This window comes from Notolepis coatsorum (genome assembly GCF_963971535.1).
Source record: "Notolepis coatsorum genome assembly, chromosome: 8".
Lineage (NCBI taxonomy): Eukaryota > Metazoa > Chordata > Actinopteri > Aulopiformes > Paralepididae > Notolepis > Notolepis coatsorum.
The window spans coordinates 90537882-90558548 of record NC_140172.1 but is presented as its reverse complement, the minus strand read 5'-3'; the positions used below and the strand labels follow the sequence as shown (position 1 = coordinate 90558548).

The 20667-nt window shown below is 46.2% G+C and overlaps 1 protein-coding gene across 1 annotated transcript in view; it reads left to right on the top strand.

Moving 5' to 3' along the window:
* Positions 1–20667, top strand: part of LOC311233505 (neurexin-2-like) — a gene marked incomplete at both ends in the record, with an annotated part of 583916 nt that overhangs the window by 265069 nt on the left and 298180 nt on the right. Inside the window, one exon of the mRNA XM_084320472.1 lies at positions 20246–20419. Coding sequence (XP_084176598.1) covers positions 20246–20419 — 174 coding nt within the window. The remainder of the gene's footprint in view (positions 1–20245; positions 20420–20667) is intronic.

The following is a 20667-nucleotide window of genomic DNA, read 5'->3' as shown; positions in this document are numbered from 1 at the left end:
AGCTCCTACTATTAATGAGTAATCAGGTAGTTTCAACATAGCTGCAGTGAGTACAGCATAAAAGTTAGCGTCATGCAAATTAGGGGCGTATGCAGAGATCAGCAGAATTTTCCGGTTAGAGCATTCTATTTTAGCAATAGTAATTCGACCATCTGCATCAGACCATACATCTAACAGTTTAATATTCAAATTTTTCGCTTCGCTATTATGGCTACCCCTCAGGCCTTGGTGCTAAAAGAAGAAGAACTTATGTTATGGTCAAATCTATTTGCCAGTCTTACGTTATCAGCCAATAAAAGGTGCGTTTCACTCAGTAAAGCAAGGTCCACTTCCTTCCTTTTTAGCCACGTTAGTACACTTGTGCGTTTATGCGGTATATTGAGACCCCCTGTATTCCAGATCAGGATATTTAAATTAGCCATAGTCTAAAAGGGCTGCCGTATGGTTGAATGTGATTTGTTTGGAGTAAAGCATTAGAACAGATACATATCCACTCGTTAAGGTCCGCAGTTGCATTAAAACACAGCTGAAAAAAGGCAACATGCATAGGCCTACCCATCGTTGAGATAATACAGCGGAGACAAACCTTGATTGATTGATTGATTGATTGATTGATTGAAAAGTTTATTAACAGATTACAGAATGGGTACAGTACAGTACAGCTCAATACATACAATTGTTAAAGGGATGCAGACCAGAGAAAGACTTTCGTCTTGTTTACATCAGGGTCCCCCATTTTCAATTCATCATATGACACACACGACATACAGATAGACAGTACTGCTACATCTATACATTTATGACATACCAGATTTGCAAATACAGTACTGTTTGTGATACTAAAAAATCCAGAAAAAGAGTGTATATACATTTGACATAGAAACTGTACATTGGAGGAGGTTGGGTAGGTGGGGTTGGGTGGGGCTGTACATTGGAGGTGGGGGGGGGTGTTGGGTAGGGGGGGGGGGACACTGTACACTGTACATTGGAATACTGACATACATTTGACATAGAAACTGTACATTGGAGGAGGTTGGGTAGGTGGGGTGGGGTTGGGTGGGGCTGTACATTGGAGGTGGGGGGGGGCACTGTACATTGGAATACTGACAAGACCATACTTGGTCTTTACTGTACAACTGGGTTAGGACATTTGTAGGGGCCAGTTTCGAATTGCAGTCTCCCGTAGGTGTTCTTTGAGAGTGTTTTTGAAAGTGGGTAGTGATTCGCATTCCTTTACAGCTTTGGGTAGAATGAATGAATGAATGAATGAATGAATGAATGAATGAATGAATGAATGAATGAATGAACACTTTATTTAACAGATTGCAGAATGGGTACAATACAGTACGGCTCAATACATACAATTGTTAAGGGGATGCAAACCTGAGAAAGACATTTGTCTTGTTTCCATCAGGGTCCCCCATTTTCAATTCATATAGACATTTATGACATACACAACATACATGACATTTATGGCATAGGGACATATAGGTATTTAGTACTGATACATTTGTGACATAAACGGTATTCAAATATACAGTACTGTTACCCCTAGATCCTGACAGAGTATATACATATGATGGGGAGGGGAGTGGGGACTGTACATTAGGAGGGGGTGGGTGGGTGGGAGAGAAATATACATACGGCGGGGAGGGAATATATAAACCGGGGAGAAATATACATACGGTGGGGAGGAGACTGTCTATTAGGAGGTGATGGGGGTTTTGGGCATTTACGGTGGCCAGTTTCGAATTGCAACCTCCCGTAGGTGCTCTTTAAGAGCGGTTTTGAATGTGGGCGTTCCACATTGATGTGGCATAATTGCGAAACGTGTTTAGTCCCTTGTTTGAGCCGAATCTGGGTTTTACATGATTTGTGGAGCTCCCTCTGGTGTTGTGATCGTGGTATTCACTGACCTTTGGGAAGTATTTTGACATGTACATGGGTATCTTGTAGACCAGGCCCATTGCAAGTTGCTGTACTCTGTCGTCTACTCTAAGCCATCCTAGGTTGGCAAAGTGGGCAGGGGTGAGGTGGGTTCTAGGAGTCAGGTCAAGCAGTAGTCTGACTCATTTGTTTTGAGATGTTTGTAATTTGGTTTTTAGTGCCTTTGAGGTGCTTTGGTACCATGAGGTGCAAGCATAGTCGTAGTACCCTTGAATGAGTGCTCCTGCCAGAGTCTTCAGGGTATTCTTGTTTACCAGAGAGGAGATCCGGTACAAGAATCGAGTTCGTTGGTTGACCTTTTTTATTACATTGGATGCCATTTTGTCACAGGAAAGATTAGCCTCTAGGATGGAACCCAGGTAGGTAATTTCATCTTTCCTTGTGACAATATTGTCACCCACTGTAACTGAGAAGTCGTCGGTCTTGCTGAGTTTGTTATTTGAACCGAAGAGAATGGACTCTGTTTTGCCCATGTGTAATGATAGTTTGTTGTCGGCGAGCCATATGCAGATTTTGCCTAGTTCCGAGCTGAGGGTTTTTTCAACCTGTAACTTGTTCTTGTCAGAGACCAGCAGGGCTGAGTCGTCCGCAAACAGGAACAAGTTGCAGTCACAAGCTGACGACATGTCATTTGCATAAATTAGGAACAGTAGCGGTCCTAGTATGCTTCCTTGTGGAACACCACAGTTCACTGTGAGGGGGGGGATAGGGTACCGTTTACCTCCACCATCTGTTCTCTCCCCTCCAGGTAGGATTGTATCCAGCTCACTGATAAACTATCAAAACCAATTGCTTTTAGCTTGTCAATCAGAATGGTGTGATTGACAGTGTCAAAGGCCTTTTGTAGGTCTAGCATGACCATGTCGCAGTATTTGCCCGCGTCCACCTCTTGCTTGATGTGGTCGTTCAAATAGAGAAGGCATGTGTCAGTGGAGTGGGATGTTCTGAAGCCAGATTGGAATTCGTAGATTAGATTTTTTCCCGCGAGGTACTTTTCGACCTGTTCGTATACTATTTTTTCCATGACTTTCGAGATGGATGTAAGGATAGAAACAGGGCGGTAGTTGCCTGGGTCTAATTTGCTGCCCTTTTTGTGCAGGGGTGTTACTCTCGCAATTTTGAAGTCCTTGGGGACGTGTCCCTGTTTTATGGAGAGGTTTATTATGTGTGTGATGACTGGGGTGATGGCGGCTGCGGAGTCTCTGAGGAATTTGGAGGGGATGTTGTCATGGCCAGTGGCCTTGTTTGGTTGGAGGGCGCTCAGTTTTTTGAGTACCTCATCTGTAGTTACCATTTCCAGTTTGAAATCGTCTTTGTGGACGCCTAGGTTCTTGTAGTATGCTACTATGTGTTCTACCCCATACTGCCCTGAGTGGGAGGGTAGTTTGTTTACCAGTGTTGTGGCTATGTTTGTGAAGAACGTGTTTAAGTAATTGGCTACATCCAGTTTATCTGTGATGAGCGTGTTGTCCGTCTTTATGTTTATGTTAGAGAACCTGGTTTTAAGTTTTTTTGATTATTGAGTAATTTCCATAGTTCACATGGTTTATTTTTGTTTTCCTCAGTTTTGTTATTGATGAAATTTTTTAAGCAGTTTTTATCATGGAGTTTACGTCATTTCTTAGTCTGTTTCTTTCTAGTTTGAGTTCAGTCACGTGGGCTTGGAGTTCCTTGAGCGTTATCGTTCAGCTGGAGCAAAAAGTCATGGTAGGCGCTTGGTGACGGTAGTGTTAGTTAGGAGAGTTGGATACCAAGCACGCCTTGAACTTAGCTCAGTCAGGCACAGGGCCTGCTATACTCTGATTCACGTAGATAGCTGAATGATTGATTGATTGAAAACTTTATTAACAGATTGCAGAATGGGTACAGTACAGTACAGCTCAATACATTTGTTAAGGGGATGCAGACCAGAGAAAGACTTTCGTCTTGTTTACATCAGGGTCCCCCATTTTCAATTCATCATAACATATATGACACACACAACATACAGATAGACAGTACTGCTACATCTATACATTTATGACATACCAGATTTGCAAATACAGTACTGTTTGTGATACAAAAAGAGTCCAGAAAAGAGAGTATATACATTTGACGTAGAAACTGTACATTGGAGGAGGTTGGGTAGGTGGGGTGGGGTTGGGTGGGTGGGGGGGGGATTGTACATTGGAGGTGGTTGGGTGGGTGCGATGGGGGGCGTGGTTGGGTAGGGGGTGGTGGGTGGGGGACACTGTACACTGTACAAGCAAAACTATACATTGGAATATTGACAAAGCCATACTTGGTCATTTACTGTACATTGGAGGGGGTTGGGTTAGGACATTTGCAGGGGCTCCGCCGAGAAGGGACCATCCCCCTTGACCGGAAGATCAAGTTTCAAGTTTCTTTAATAGTTGTCATACAGAAGTACAGAATACTTTTATACAAAATGCTTCTTACTGTTACGCTCCAGGGACTGTGCTAGACAAGATAAGTATGAAATAAAATAAAGTAGCATGTAAAAAGAAGTAAAAATAGAGGTCACAGTGTTCAGTATAGACATACGTTAAAACACAGCTCGATTAGGGCGGTTAGGTGGCGTAGCGGAGATTGCGTTCGTCACCAACCCCGGAGCTGTGAGCTGGATTCGCCTGTTCGAATCCAGCTCACAGCTCCGGGGTTGTCACCAGCTTGGCTGGCCGTTCACACTAATACAATTGGCTGTATTAGAGGGTGGGAGAAGCTGGCGGGGTGGGTCCGGGTCGTTGTAAACAGCGACTCCTACAATTCGGTTGGGGCGCCTGCTAAGCGCGGATAGGACCTGAGTGGGATAGTGTGATCCTTCCACACGCTACGCCCTCTCAGGGAGGATCCGCGCTGCCAGGTGAAAAGAAGCGGTTGATTGACTGGACGTGTGTCGGAGGAAGCACGTGATAGCCTCCACTCTCCCAGATGATCTGACTGTGGGGGGTAAGTGCGCAGCGACCAGGAAGGGGATTGGGAATTGGCATACGACTAACATTGGGATGGGAGAAAATCGGAGGAAAAATGGAGGGGGAAAAAGATAATAAAAAAAAATAAAAAAAAAAAAAAACACAGCTCGATTGAGTGAAACTTGTGAAACATAGTTTGTCTGAATGAAACTTAAAAATAGTCAGTATGCATACTCGTTGCTGGATTAATACAGCGTAGATAAACCTTGAGTGTTACCGTTCTGTTGGTCCGAAAAGCTGCGGTAGGCGAGTGGTAACGATAGTGTTAGCTTGGATAGCCGGAAAATAAGCACAGCTCGTACTTAGCATACCAAGGCTCCGGGACCTGTTATTCCCAGATGCCCATATCCTGCTCCACCGGTGCAGGCTCGGCTCCCTCGGCCGGGGGGGCCATCGTGCCGCGTCGAAGGAAACTCTCCGCCTCGGACGGCGACGTGAACAGGCGGTTGCAGGAAACAACTCTGCAGCCCATCTTGACTTTCAAAGTTGCAGGGTATAGTAGGTAAACCTCGATGCCCCTCGCACGAGCTAATCAAATTGGCCTTAGAGAACGTGCTGCGCCGCCTGGCGGTGTAATCGCTGAAATCCGCTGCGAATCTAAGGGTATGATTACCCACGGTTGGAGGGTGTTTCCTGGCCTCTTGGAGAATAGTCTGGCGTGTAGTGAACCGCAGGCAGCAGAATATAAAGGCGCGTGGACGTTCGCCCTTCTCCGGGGGACCGTTCCTGAAGATTCTATGCGCCCGCTCAATCTCCGGGAGGATGATGGTCGGAAACCATTGTGGGATCATCCGTTCTAGGTAATGAATCGGCGCATCTTCCTCTATGTTTTCGGGTAAGCCGTATATTCTGATGTTGCACCTTCTATTCCAATCCTCTAGGTCAGCCATCTTATGTTCATAAACAAGCAATTTTTCTTCTATAGTCGAGATTTCGGTGGCGTTGGTCTCAGCGCTAGCCTTAGCCATGGCTATCCTCTCTTCCACTCCCGAGAGCCGTGTGGTCGCGCTAGCTATTTCTTCGTTGAGCGAGTCCAGTCTATTAGTTAGCTTCAGTGCTAGCTTCTAGTTCAACACGGAATAGAGCCCTGATAAAATCTCTGTCCACCTCATTTAACGTTCCAATCTGGTTCGGTATTTGTTTAGTCATAATTACGATGTATACTGTTAGCGTATGGCGTGAAATTAACGTCGTTATCAATATTAATGTTGAGTGGTCACGGAGCTCGAAAATATCAGCAGACATCTGATGCGACCGGAACCGGAAACCCCCTAATGTTACATCCTTAAATTAAATTCCTACAGGATTTGGGGGGCATTTTCCTGCAGGAATAATTTTACCTCTTACATTTTTATTTATTTTTTTATCTAACCCTAACTAACCTTACTGTCATGCACTTGTCCTAATAAACTAACCTACACTGTAGCACTCAACACATCGATGAACATACATTGTTACTCAGCTGATAGGGTTGTGCCCTTCCTGATGACTTGTCGTACAGAACTTGTAAGTCGCTTTGGATAAAAGCGTCGGCTAAATGTAAATGTAAACCCTAGCCATATTTTCATAAAATTCGACTAAACGCAAAGGTTGTGTTCATGGAACACAATCCTGTACGACTCTCGGTGGGAGGGGAGGGAAGGGGATTTTTATTTGTATATATGTATGTTTTTAAGCTCGGCTCTCAACGGGACCTCACTAGTTGGATGTATATCTATTATTGCCTCGCACTCCAGAAGCATTACCAAAAACTACACTACAACATGTATAGATTATGGCTAGTTTGAATATAATGATCTGGAACACCAGGGGAATAAATAACCAACTCAAACGCAAAAGCGTGCTCACACTGATGAATAAAGAACATGTGGACATTGCTCTGCTAAGCGAAACGCACATTCTAGAGAAAGACATAGATAAATTAGCGGACAACACATATCATAATATTAGTCACTCTTCTATTGGTACGAGAACTCGGGGTGTAGCCATAGTCGTTAAACGTAAGTTGAATATTGTATTAAAGGGAGTATGGTCTGATGTAGAAGGTCGGATAACTATAGCTAAGATTGTACATAAGAACAGGAAAATAGCGTTGGTAGCGGTATACGCCCCAAATTTGTATTTCTTCACTACTGTAACTGAGGGGTTACAAAACCCTGACTGTATTAAAGATTGTGATAGATTAAACCACTGCTAGTTATGTACTTTAATTACTGGCCAAACAGTACATCAAATATAGATGGTGAACACTCACAAGAACACGGCATTGACACAGAAATACTATTGGAGGGTAATTTATTATTATTAGGCAATGTTAGTTTACAGAATGAGAATTAGGGTCGCGCTTGTATGGCGAAGAATATACGTAAAGTCAGTCAAGAGCATAAGTCACTAAGAATAGCAAGAATCCTACGATGGGTCTAAGCTGACGCCACCTGTTGTATAGTAGCAATTATATAGGGCAACACCGGTACCAACTGGAGACAATGGGTTCCCTCCGGGTGTAAGGCCGGGAGGGTAGAGGAATGTTCGGGTACTCCGTCTGAGTCAACGAGGAATAAAGAGACTCCAGGTACAGGAGTCGGTGCTTGTACTCCCTTGATCAGCAGGCAAAAGCAATAGTTGTAATCCAAGATGCTCGACAGCATTGACGACAGCTAACCAGCCCCGTCCACGAGGCAGGCCCGAGTGGTAATCCTCACGAGGTTAAATCCCAAACGACAGTGGAAATCAACGGTGCTCTTCTCCGGTGGTCACGGTCCCAAAGCAATATAATCCAACCAGGAATGGTTCTGCAATCGCTGGCGCCGATTCTCCTGTGTACATGTCCAACGGTTCTCGCCTAGGACTCCTCGGGTGTGGGCGACGTATTTAGGCCACCCAGCCTGGATAAGTGCACTAGCTAACGACACGACGAACCGATGGGTAATGCTACACACGGAAGAACTGTGGCCGCACGATATACAATAAATGATCGACTATTACTTCACATTAGATTAAGTCGAACTCAACGTTACTGCATTAAACTCTGACACTTTAACATTCTATTCGCACGCGGTTCTCAATGCTCGATTTAGATGCAAGGTTGCTCACTTCACTGCACGTTGACTCGTGGTGAAGGTAGGTAAGGTTTTGAACTAGTTACTGCTGTTTACACCTGCGCCGTATTTATACTTAAGTGAATATCTAGTCCCAACCTCAGTCCTTGTCTCGTATTACTACGCAGACTCTGGGCATGTTCTGACATGCCTGCAGTTGTCTTTGAACTTGCCGTTGGGGGCTTGCGCGTTGGCGCCTGGGGGCGCTGTCCAATAGGAGAGCGAATATTACTCTGGTCTGTACGCAGGTAAAGGGATAATCCGTGTATATATATAAATAATATACAAAGTATATCAAACGATACATATATCTATTCAGTTTAATCTGGCCCTTCACAACAGCCGCCTCCTAATTAGTCCGCACCTAATTAGTTAAACGGAAGAGAGATTAATAGTCCAGTCAACTGCTCAATGTCTGTTGTGGGGAGTAGGGCAATCTACAAAGTCAGTGGGTCATGATCGTCATCAAGGGAGTCAGGGAGCCTTGGCAACTCTATCAGCCTCGCCACGGGTTGGGTGTGGCGGTGAGGCAGGTCGGCCATCCTGGGTATACTGGGCTGTGCTCGCCACTGGCGACAGTCTGGTCGAGTCCGCTGGAAACGACGTACTGCTTCTCTTCCGTTCAGTATCCAATAGCGACGTCGGATCTCAGCGATGACTCTCTCTGCCCCAGCGTGGTGCACATCCTTGTCGTATTTCTTTATGATGAGCTCAGTGACTTTGTGTCGGCTGTTGAGGACTATAGGAAACTTGACGTCATCCGTTAAGTCCGGGGCCCGTCTCAGACGACCACCCACCCTGATGAGGCCATGGGTGTCGCGCTCGGGGGCCAAGTGGAGCAGTCTGCTGTCTGACGGGACTGGCTTTGTTCCCTGCAGGCAGTCTAGCTCGTCGGGAAACGAGTCTCTTTGGGCTCGCTGTAGCAGAAGGAGTTCTGCCTCTTCGTAGTTAGCTGCGTTAATGTCGGTAGTGGGGGGAACCTCAGGGTGGTACCACAGGAATGTCTTTAGCTGCGCACTCTCAAAGGTGAGGCAGTCGTCTATGTTAGGGTCAGTGGGGACTGGGGTGTGCGTCAACCCACAGAACGTAGATTTCTTGATCTCTGCCTCCTCTTGACTAGCCTCCCGAGGGGTGGGGTTAGGCCACTCTTCTTCCGGGAGCTTGAGGAACTCAGGACCGTCACTGTAGATATTGTGACGTGTGAGGTCATCTAGGGACATCCCCCGTGTGATGACATCTGCTGGGTTCTGTTTCGTGTCCACGTACCTCCAGCACGCTGATCCCACTAGGTCTTGGATCTCTGTGATTCTGACTCCCACGAAGACCTTGTATCTACAAGAATCGGACTGGATCCATGTGAGTACGGTCATGGAGTCTGACCACAAGATTGTTCTTTGCACCGGGATGGTGAGTTCACGTTGGATTAACGTGGCGAGTTGCGCGCCTACCAGAGCTGCGTAGAGCTCTAGACGCGGGATCGATTGTTGCTTGCGGGGGGCTATCCTTGAGCGAGCCAGGATGAAGGCTGTGTGTATTTCTCCTCCCTCCTCTCGGGCCCGCAAGTAAGCCACCGAACCGTAGGCCACTTCTGAGGCATCGCTGAAGACGTGCAGGTTCATCTGGCACGTCTCCAGCCGCACTGTGGGTGGGAAGTAGCTTTGGCGTATGTTCACATTTTGGAGCGAGTTGAGTTCTCTCTCCCACTCTCTCCAGGTGGAAGCTAGGTGATCGGGTATGGGGTCGTCCCAGCCCTGTTCCTTGTCCCACAGCTCTCGTACAATCATTTTCGCCCGAGTGGTGTAAGGTAGTATACACCCCAGCGGGTCGTATTGCCTTGCGAGTGTTCTGTATACGCTCCGTCTGGTGGTCGGTAGAGGGGTCGACCTTCCCTGCTCCGTGGTCAGGGGTGTGTATTTGTAATGGAGCGAGTCTGTTTTGAAGCGCCAGACTAGGCCCAATGTAATTTCTTGTGCTTCACCTGGGATGGTCGCCATCCAGGTCTCGCTGCTTGCTGCCTTTGTCTCTGGGGAGAGGCTGCGAAGTACTTGAGGGTCACTGCTGGCCCACTGCCGGAGATCAAAGCCGCCTTTGATCAGTGAGGCGCGGAGCTTGAGTAGGAGGGCTTCGGCTTCTTCTGGCGTCGGGACGCTTTGCAGACAGTTGTCCACGTAGAAACGCCTCTCTACACTTTGTCTGACTTCCTCGTCAGCTTCAGGGTCTTCTGTCACATGTTTTTGCAGTGCGAACGTAGCACAGCATGGGCTGCATGTGGTTCCGAAGGGGAGGACCTCCCATTGGTAGATGGATGGTTGCTCATCTTTGATCCTCTCTCTCCATAGGAACCGCAGCAAGGGCTTGTCCTCCTCCACTAGTCGCACCTGCAGGAACATCCCTTTGATGTCGCCGCTGATGGCCACCTTGTCTTGGCGGAAACGTAGTAGTACGCCGAGTAGAGAGGGGCCGAGTGTCGGGCCGGGCAAGAGTTCTTTATTCAGATTCTGTAATCCGTGGTAGCTGCAGTTGAATACAATGCGATCCTTGCCGTTGTGGTGGACCTTGTGGTGGGGCACGTACCATGATTCGATCGTCTGGTCGGCCTCTTGAATGTCAATTTTCTTTATGTGTCCCGCTGTGATCAGCTTGTCGATCTCAGCGCGGTACACAGTGGCTTGAGTGGGGTCTTTGGCTAGACGCCGCTCGGTGTTCAGTAGATATCGCTCTGTCGCTTCTTTTGAGGTGTGGAGGGTGGGCATACCCTCTCGCCTCAAGAATGGAGTTGCGTCTCTCATCACTCCATTGACCTCGACTCTCTTTGTCCTCTGCTCGAGGAGGGTTATGGCATAAGTGTCTTCCTTTGAGCGAACGAGTTTCTTTTCATTCTTAAAGGGCATCGTGTCTAATGTCCATAGCCTCTCGACGTGCTGTAAGAGGGTGGTGTCTTCTTCGTTTATCCTTGAGTGGAGGCAGCGAGTGGCTGTCGGTCGGTTGGAAGACCCGGAGAGGGGGCCTTGTAGTGTCCAACCCAGGCGGGTCTCGACCGCTGCTGGACAGCCTCTGGGCCCGATGTGGACCCGGTCCGTTGGGACGATGAGGTGTGCGTGGTCGGATCCTATGAGCAGGGTCGGGGTGGCGTCGTCGATGAGCGGTATAGGTAGTTGACGTAGGTGCACGTATTTTTCCATCAGCTTTGGGATGGGGTAGGTGTACTGTGACAGGCCTATGTCGTGGCTGGTGAAGGCGTTAGTAATGCTATACTGCTTCTCGGGCTGCCCGACCGCTGCTATCGTGAAGGAGACATTTTCACCCTTTATGGTCTTCAGGTCTCTTCTAATGGTACGGATTGTCATTGTTTCTTCGCTCCCCCGCAGACCCAGCCGGGCTACGGCGGATGCGAGGAGGAGAGTCTTTTCTGACCCATCGTCTAGGACGGCGTAAGTGTCCATGACCTTGTCCTCGTAGCTTAATATCACTCGGACCACCTTCAAGAGCACTCGGGAGCTCCCGCTCTTCGCAGGGTCTATATACATGACGTTCACTCTCGAGCTGCTTGGGGGTACGGGTTTCTTCTTGTTGCTGTCGTGTAGGGCCTCCAAGTGGGCGCCGTCGCACTTGCTGCATTTCTTCTTCAAACGGCACTCAGCTGCCATATGGCTGCGCGCGCAGCGGAAGCAGCGGCGGTTGGCTTTGATCCACTGACTCACCTCGTCAGCGGTCAGCTTCTTGAAAGTGTCACATTGAGACAGCCAATGTTCCTTTTCACAGTACTGGCATACAATCTTCCACTTCCCCTTGGTCGGGGGGGTGCTGTGGTTCTTGTGCTGCGGCACTGACTCGGCCTGGTGCATAACGGTCACTGACCGGCGGTTATCGTTGGACCTCCGAGGTCCATCTCTTGAGCTAGATCCACTCCACACGAATGTGTCCAGTCGTAGGCTGCTAACTTCCCTTGCGAGGAAAGCGGCCAGGTCTAGGAGGGATGGCTCGGGGCCGTCGGGATCACGGTGGTCTCTCTGCCGCCGAAAACGCTCTTGGCGGGCTGGAGGGAGCTTCTCCAGTATTCGCTCCACATTAGAATTTGCATATAGTTCATATCTCCCCTTCTCCTTTTGGGACCCCAGCATCCCTACTAGGGATTGTACCTTGATAGAGAGGTCATCCAGTGCTCTATTGTCTTTGGCTGGGGGGAGCCGGTCGATATCCCGTATTTCTTGGATCACGTAATCCCATATGCGTCCATAATGCTGGTCGAGGGCCACTAGAGCCGCGGAGTATGGGGTGCTTGAGTTGGAATATGCCAGCGCTATGTTATGTGCTCTGGGCACCTTGAGATGCTTGAGGAGGATGGCATATTTGTACGACTCGTCGGGGATGTCGGACATCATAGTCTCCAAACACATGCGTAATTCCGTGTACTGTGCTCTGTCCTCGCGCGTAAAGTCTGGGAACGTCGGTGTGCCAAGGTACGATGCCATGGATGGCTGGCACATTGGTGAGCGTAGGGGAAGAGGCCTCCTGGGCGAGTCTCCCCGTACGTGTTGTCGTGGGTTAGTACTTGGTGGGTACCAGAGGCCGGGTCCCCAAGTGCTGTTCCTCGGTGCTGACTGTACGTCAAACTCACCCGTGAGTTGAGTCGGGGGTTTGTAGTGCAGTGACTCGGGGCTGAAGTCGGGGCTGTACTGGGCCTCCTGGTCCAGAGTACGTTGCTGCTGGTGGGCTTGACATTCCTCCTCTTCCTCTTCCTCTTCTAGGTCCTGGAGTCTTCTAGTCAGTCTCTCTGCGACGTAGGCCGGTTCTTCCCGTTGGCTGGGTCTCGTATGGACCGGTCGGGGAGGGGGGTCGGAGACGTAGACAGGTTCCTCCTGTTGGCCGGGTCCCGGGTCGCTTTGTCGGGTAGGGGAAGGTGCCCTAGACCCTTGTCGTGATGATCTCCGGGAGCTCCGTGCGGAGAGAGGGGGTGTCGCCCTGGCAATCAATTGTTCTATCATCTGCGCCTGCAGCCGGTCGCGCTCTGCTTCGCGCTGGGCATTGGCGGCGTCGCGCTGTGCATTGGCGCGGTCTCGTTCAATGTTCTCTTCCGTCTGAAGGCGCCTCTCCTCCAGTCTTATGCGGTCGTCCTCACTCCTTTGTTGCGCCTGGAAGCGCTCTCGTTCAGTTGCAGAGTGTTTGCGTTCACTAAGGGCTTGCGCTTGGAGTTGCGCGTGAAGGCGCTCTCGTTCCGCTGCAGAGTGTTCGGGCTCGCTTAATTGTTGCGCCTGGAGGCGCTCTCTTTGTTCGCACTCGCTCATCTGTTGAGCCTGGAGGCGCTCTCGTTCCATGGCAGAGTGTTCGCGCTCACTTAATTGTTGCGCCCGGAGGCGCTCTCGTTCCACGGCAGAGTGTTCGCGCTCACTAAGGGCTTGCGCTTGGAGTTGCGCGTGGAGGCGCTCTCTTTCCGTGGCGGAGTGTTCGCGCTCACTAAGCGTCTTTGCTTGAAGCCGATCGCGTTCGGTGGAGGCTGTCAGTGTGGCGATCAAGGCTTGCACCAGTATCTGGTCCGCCTCGCTGGGGGATGACACTGACGGAGGTGATCGGGTGCTGACAGGGCTCGTTGGAGATCTGTTCTGGCGCGCCCCGAGGTCCATCTCCTGGGCGCGTTTCTCTTCTCTTGGTTGTGTGTCGGGTTCTATCCCTGGAGCGCTTTCTTTATCCTGGAGCGCTCCGGGGTCTATCCCAGTGACGCTGTCTGGAGGTATAGTCATGTCATGTCCCACCTGGTCCCCCCCGTGAGCTGAGTCAGTTTCGTTTGAACCCACTGGGGTCTCTACTGGCAGGGTCGCCAAGTCGATAGGATTTGACATGCTTTGACTATCCGCTTTATCCGTATTTAACATCTGTTTAGATAAGCTAGGGGGTAGAACGAAAGCGAATTCCTCCAGATAGGGAGGTGGCTGACGTTTGCGCTGCGGGCGTTCTAGCTTTGGGGAGCCGCTTGGGGAGTGTTCACCGCTGGCCATGGTTAATATTAATATTATATTAAATATTACACTGATACCCTCCGGCTCGAAGGACCAATTGTAACTGAGGGGTTACAAAACCCTGACTGTATTAAAGATTGTGATAGATTAAACCACTGCTAGTTATGTACTTTAATTACTGGCCAAACAGTACATCAAATATAGATGGTGAACACTCACAAGAACACGGCATTGACACAGAAATACTATTGGAGGGTAATTTATTATTATTAGGCAACGTTAGGTTACAGAATGAGAATTAGGGTCGCGCTTGTATGGCGAAAAATATACGTAAAGTCAGTCAAGAGCATAAGTCACTAAGAATAGCAAGAATCCTACGATGGGTCTAAGCTGACGCCACCTGTTGTATAGTAGCAATTATATAGGGCAACACCGGTACCAACTGGAGACAATGGGTTCCCTCCGGGTGTAAGGCCGGGAGGGTAGAGGAATGTTCGGGTACTCCGTCTGAGTCAACGAGGAATAAAGAGACTCCAGGTACAGGAGTCGGTGCTTGTACTCCCTTGATCAGCAAGCAAAAGCAATAGTTGTAATCCAAGATGCTCGACAGCATTGACGACAGCTAACCAGCCCCGTCCACGAGGCAGGCCCGAGTGGTAATCCTCACAAGGTTAAATCCCAAACGACAGTGGAAATCAACGGTGCTCTTCTCCGGTGGTCACGGTCCCAAAGCAATATAATCCAACCAGGAATGGTTCTGCAATCGCCGGCGCCGATTCTCCTGTGTACATGTCCAACGGTTCTCGCCTAGGACTCCTCGGGTGTGGGCGACGTATTTAGGCCACCCAGCCTGGATAAGTGCACTAGCTAACGACACGACGAACCGATGGGTAATGCTACACACGGAAGAACTGTGGCCGCACGATATACAATAAATGATCGACTATTACTTCACATTAGATTAAGTCGAACTCAACGTTACTGCATTAAACTCTGACACTTTAACATTCTATTCGCACGCGGTTCTCAATGCTCGATTTAGATGCAAGGTTGCTCACTTCACTGCACGTTGACTCGTGGTGAAGGTAGGTAAGGTTTTGAACTAGTTACTGCTGTTTACACCTGCGCCGTATTTATACTTAAGTGAATATCTAGTCCCAACCTCAGTCCTTGTCTCGTATTACTACGCAGACTCTGGGCATGTTCTGACATGCCTGCAGTTGTCTTTGAACTTGCCGTTGGGGGCTTGCGCGTTGGCGCCTGGGGGCGCTGTCCAATAGGAGAGCGAATATTACTCTGGTCTGTACGCAGGTAAAGGGATATTCCGTGTATATAAATAATATACAAAGTATATCAAACGATACATATATCTATTCAGTTTAATCTGGCCCTTCACAACAACTACACTAACCAATGCAATGTTAGACATTCCCGATTACTCATTTATAATAGGTGCGGATTTTAATGCCATCTGGAACCCAAGGATGGACAAATCTTACCTCGCCTTTTCCAGCGAACAAAAGAATTCATCTAAGGCATTAAAGGATTGGTCGAAGATTACAGGTGTAAATGACTTATGGCGATTACTTAATCCCACGACCCGAAAGTACTCTTGTCGATCTGCGAGACATAACACATTATCCAGAATAGATTATGTCTTTGCATCACAGAGACTATTTGATAATTATGAAGTGGAAATGATACCCAATGCACTATCAGATCACTGTTATTTACTCCTTAAAGGAACATTTGGTATACTATCCTCCCGAGCCCCAAGATGGCGATTTAACTCGATGCTGCTTAATAACAAGGAATTCATTACACAACTCAAAGAAGCTCTTATAGTATTCCAACGGGAGAATGCTAACTCGGTGCAAGACCCCAGAATAATATGGATGTCAGTAAAGGGAATGATCAAAGATTTCACTGATAGCTTTTCCTCCAAAATGCGCAAGAATCAATGCACAAAACTGGCTGAGCTGGAAACGCTTTACTCAACGTTATTTAATTCTCTAAAATACAACAACTCAACTCGACTAGAGAATCAAGTTAACGTATTAAAAATAGAGATCAATGCCATATACAGACAACAATCGGAAATACAAATACGCAGCACAAGACAACAGCAGTACTCCCAAGGTTCTAAACCTAGTCACCTATTAGCCATGCGATTAAGAATTAATGCAAAATTTGCAGATATAACTACCATTAGAGCACAACAAGTACTTGAAACAGACCCTGTAAAAATAAACGATACATTCAAAGAATTCTACTCCGACTTATATAAATCAGAAACGACCTTCGATCAAAACAAAATGGACACATATCTTAATCAAATTATTCTCCCTAAACTTTCAGAGGATGACGCTAAACAGTTAGAAACACCGATCACACTAGAGGAACTCAAGAAGGCCATATCCGAAATGCAAAGTGGTAAGGCTCCTGGAAGAGACGGTATCCCATCAGAAATGTACCTTTCTTGTTGGGACATAATTGGACCCTTATTACTAAATATGATCTTATACTCAGTCAAGGAGGGGAACTTCCATAAGAATGACAATATTGCACTCATAACAGTCCTCCTTAAAAAAGACAAAGACCCCAACGAGTGCGGTAGTTATAGACCTTTAAGCCTCCTCGGAACCGATATCAAACTGTACTCTAAGGTATTAGCCATCAGATTACAAAAGCATATGACGTCTTTAGTTCACCCGGACCAAACTGGCTTCATAAGAGGCCGCCTGATCACTGATAACATAAGACGAATACTGCACGTACTAGATGCCGACAAGGATGACACCATACCTAAGGCGATGCTGTCCCTGGATGCTATGAAAGCCTTTGACAGGCTGGAATGGTCGTATCTATGGGCAGTATTAGAAAGGATGGGGTTAGGAAAAGGATTCATTGATATGATTAAAGTATTATACAAAGACCCATCGGCCATGATTACAACAGGTACAATCATCTCCAAAATCTTTCCGGTATCACGCTCAGCCAGACAGGGTTGCCCTCTTAGTCCCGGACTATTCAATCTATCATTAGAGCCTTTAGCACAATATATAAGACAATCCCAATCCATAGAACCAATCGTAATCAAGGGCACACAACATAAAATTAGTTTATATGCGGACGACGTAATATTGTTCATGCAAAACCCCAACACCACATTGCCTCATCTGCTCAAGTTGATTGAGAACTTTGGTGATTTATCGGGATTTAAGATAAATTGGCCGAAGTCGGCTTCCCTTCCACTTAACACCCCTGCAAAAAAAGATATAACCCTCCCAGTAGAGATACCTATGGTAAAACATTTTAGATGCTTGGGAGTGGAAATATTCCCCACCATAAGACAAACGGTGAAGCACAATTACACAAAAATCCAAAACAAAATCAAAGACGACCTTGATAGGTGGGCAAAACTTAAAAACACAGTACAAGCACGGATATCAATAGTTAAGATGGATGTACTACCTAGAATCAACTTCTTCAGTTCAATGCTACCGTTACCCCCTCCAGAGGGTTACTGGAAAAGATTACACTCCTCCACATACAAATTTATTTGGAATAACAAACCACCACGTATAAAAAGATCCACCGCACAGAGAAATAAAGCAGATGGTGGCATGGCATTTCCAGATTTTTTCCAATATTTTAAGGCGTACACATTAAGACCATTGACAACATGGTTTGACCCCCAAGCATTAGTATCCTGGAGAAAATTAGAAGAAAACATAGTAGCCCCACATAGACTGAAGGACATAGCATACACTAAACTACCAATCAAGCACTGTGAATGGAAATTTGGCCCCATAATTACTCATGCGATCCGGATATGGCGTGAAACACAAAAAAAAAATCCTAACCCACATAAATGGCACAATCATACTCCCTTATTCAATAACAATGCACTCTTAATTGAAAAACGACCTATAAGATTCCCTATATGGGAAGAGCAAGGCATACACTCATTAGGGGATGTTTTTAACAAACAGGGTTTTTGTAGTTATGGAGAAATATGCAAAAAATGTAATCTCACCAAGCCCACATGGCTTTTTTACATACAGTTACAGCTATGTTTGAAGTCTCACGGTGTTCCATTAGACATACCAATTGAACACCACAGATACCACAAATTCTTCTATGAAAGAGAGACATCGAGAGGTTTTGTTTCAGATTTTTATCATCAATTACTAACGTCCTCGTATGAAACCCTCCAACTAGACTCTGCCTGGAGGAGGGATATACCAGACCTGGAAAATGACTTTGATTGGCAAGGAGCCTGGGCAAATGTCCGACTTACATCAAGGAACCCGGACCATCAACAAATCAATCTTAACTATATTCACAGGACATACTTGACTCCTATAAGACTGAGCAGAATGGGTCTTAAACAAGACTCCAAATGCTCCCAATGTACAAATGGGGACGAAGGGACATTTATGCACATGTATTGGGACTGCCCACCAGTTAAGACATTCTGGAAAGATGTGACCCAACAATTATCAAAACTCGTATCTTGGAATATACCTGTACACCCCTCGGTATTACTATTGAATGATGTTTTTGAGTTTGCAGTAAATCCACAGCTAAAGAGATTGGTTTTATCGGGTATCACAGTAGCTAAAAAGCTGATCGCATCACGCTGGTTTCAACCGGAAAAAATTTGCCAGAAAGTTTGGTTTCTTACATATCTCGATGTGATTTATCAAGAAATATCTACAGCAAGAATTCTGGGTCTCAATGAATCCAAAATGTCAATGTGGTTAGAAGTGGTGGAGAGAATAAAAGCTAGCTTATAATGGTAGTGTCTGGTTAGGTGCGAGGGATAATGGAGGTACTACCCAAGGTGGGGTCCGGGAGGGGGGGGTTCGAGCTGGAGCATATGTGTGTAGGTTTTTAGATAACAGGTATTAGGGGTATATCTTATATAAGACAATTAACTAAAATGTGATTTCATTGGATGTGCTCTGACAACTAATGCTTGTATATCTTATCGTGTGTTGTCATGTTTGTTTATGTGTTTGTTTAAAAAATAATAAAAAAATAAAATACAAAAAAAATCAAATTCGCCTAAAATACATGAAGTAAATGGAATATTGCTCCACATCTACAAGGTCCATTTGCATGTTCTGGGTATCTATGGATCTCAGGGAATGTATTCCCAGTGTCAGACATATTGTGTCTGTTACTATGGGTTGAGTAAATTGTAATGAACCAAAGGAGAATATAACTTTTATTTTTTCATCTTTGACAGTGAATAACACTATGCTAACATTGACCAGACGTGAAAAATTGGCAGATGATTTACAGTGGGTTTTGTAGATACAGTATTTTACCATCCGGACACATGCAATTTGAAAAATGAATATAGAATATCAGGCCTATAAATGACCTTTTTATGGCCAAGTCACACATCTAAGGATGGGACCAAATCTTCTCTTTCCAAAGGCAGAGTTCAATCTGGATTTAGTACCACCAGGCGCCCCTGCAGGTCAGCAAAAACTGTGAAAAAAACTTGGGGGGCATTTTTGCAAATGTGATAGCATGGTTGATATTATTATTGCCCATGTGGCTATAATATTGCTCATTGGCCGAGCCAGCAGATCACTGAAAGATCCCCCTATGTCACCAAAAGAAACCTATGTCACTGTCCTGCAAACTGCTATGAGGTGTACTTGTCCAGCATGTAGCTACCGTATAATGTGCTTTAATATGCCTGTGTCTATATCTTTCTGCCTATATAGTCCCTGTGATCTAAAATCACTAACGCTAAGTGTTATGAGCGATGCTCTGTTGTAAATGTTATTGTATATTTTTATTTAATTATTTTATCACACTTTTTACTGTCCGTTCTATTTGATAATTTTTTGCCTATTTTTAAACTGAATCAAACCACACTTTTTTACTCCGTCTATTCTATTTTATTGTTTTTATTACTGAATGAAACCGTAAACAGAGCGGCCTATTGGGATGCTAGATCCTAATGTGAAAAACTGTGATTTACCTTACCTTGCTACCTCTCTATCTATCTATCTTTTTTGTGCTCGCTTATGCCTGTATTTTTACTGCTGTGAAGCACTTTGAAATGCAATTTCTATATGAAAAGTGCTATACAAATACAAATAAAGTTATTATTATTATTATTATTATTATTATTATTATTATTATTATTATTATTATTATTATTATTATTATTATTATTATTATTATTATTATTATTATTATTATTATTATTATTATTATATCTTGATTTCTCCATCTGTTTCTCCAGGTGAACTGTACATCGGTGGCGTTGGGAGCAGCATGTACAGCAGTCTGCCCAAACTGATAGCATCGAGGGAAGGCTACCAGGGCTGCCTGGCCTCCCTGGACCTGAATGGCAGGGTGCCGGACCTGCTGGCTGATGCGCTGCACAGGGGGGGAGAGGTGCAGCGGGGCTGTGGAGGTGGGGCGCTCTTTATAAGCCTTTTTATTTTTAACCAGTATGATGTCATTATCCCCAGCCCTATAGTCATGGCTGGGAGATGGGGAGGCAGTGTGGTGTGGGGATCAGGACCAAGGTTTACTCATTGACGTCATATCGTTAGCCTCATACAATAATTCTTTGGCCAAATTGAGATTTCTGCCTAACTGTAATCTCCTCACACTGCTGCATCGCCCTGGCTTAGTGCCTATGTCCTCAGCCAATCAGAA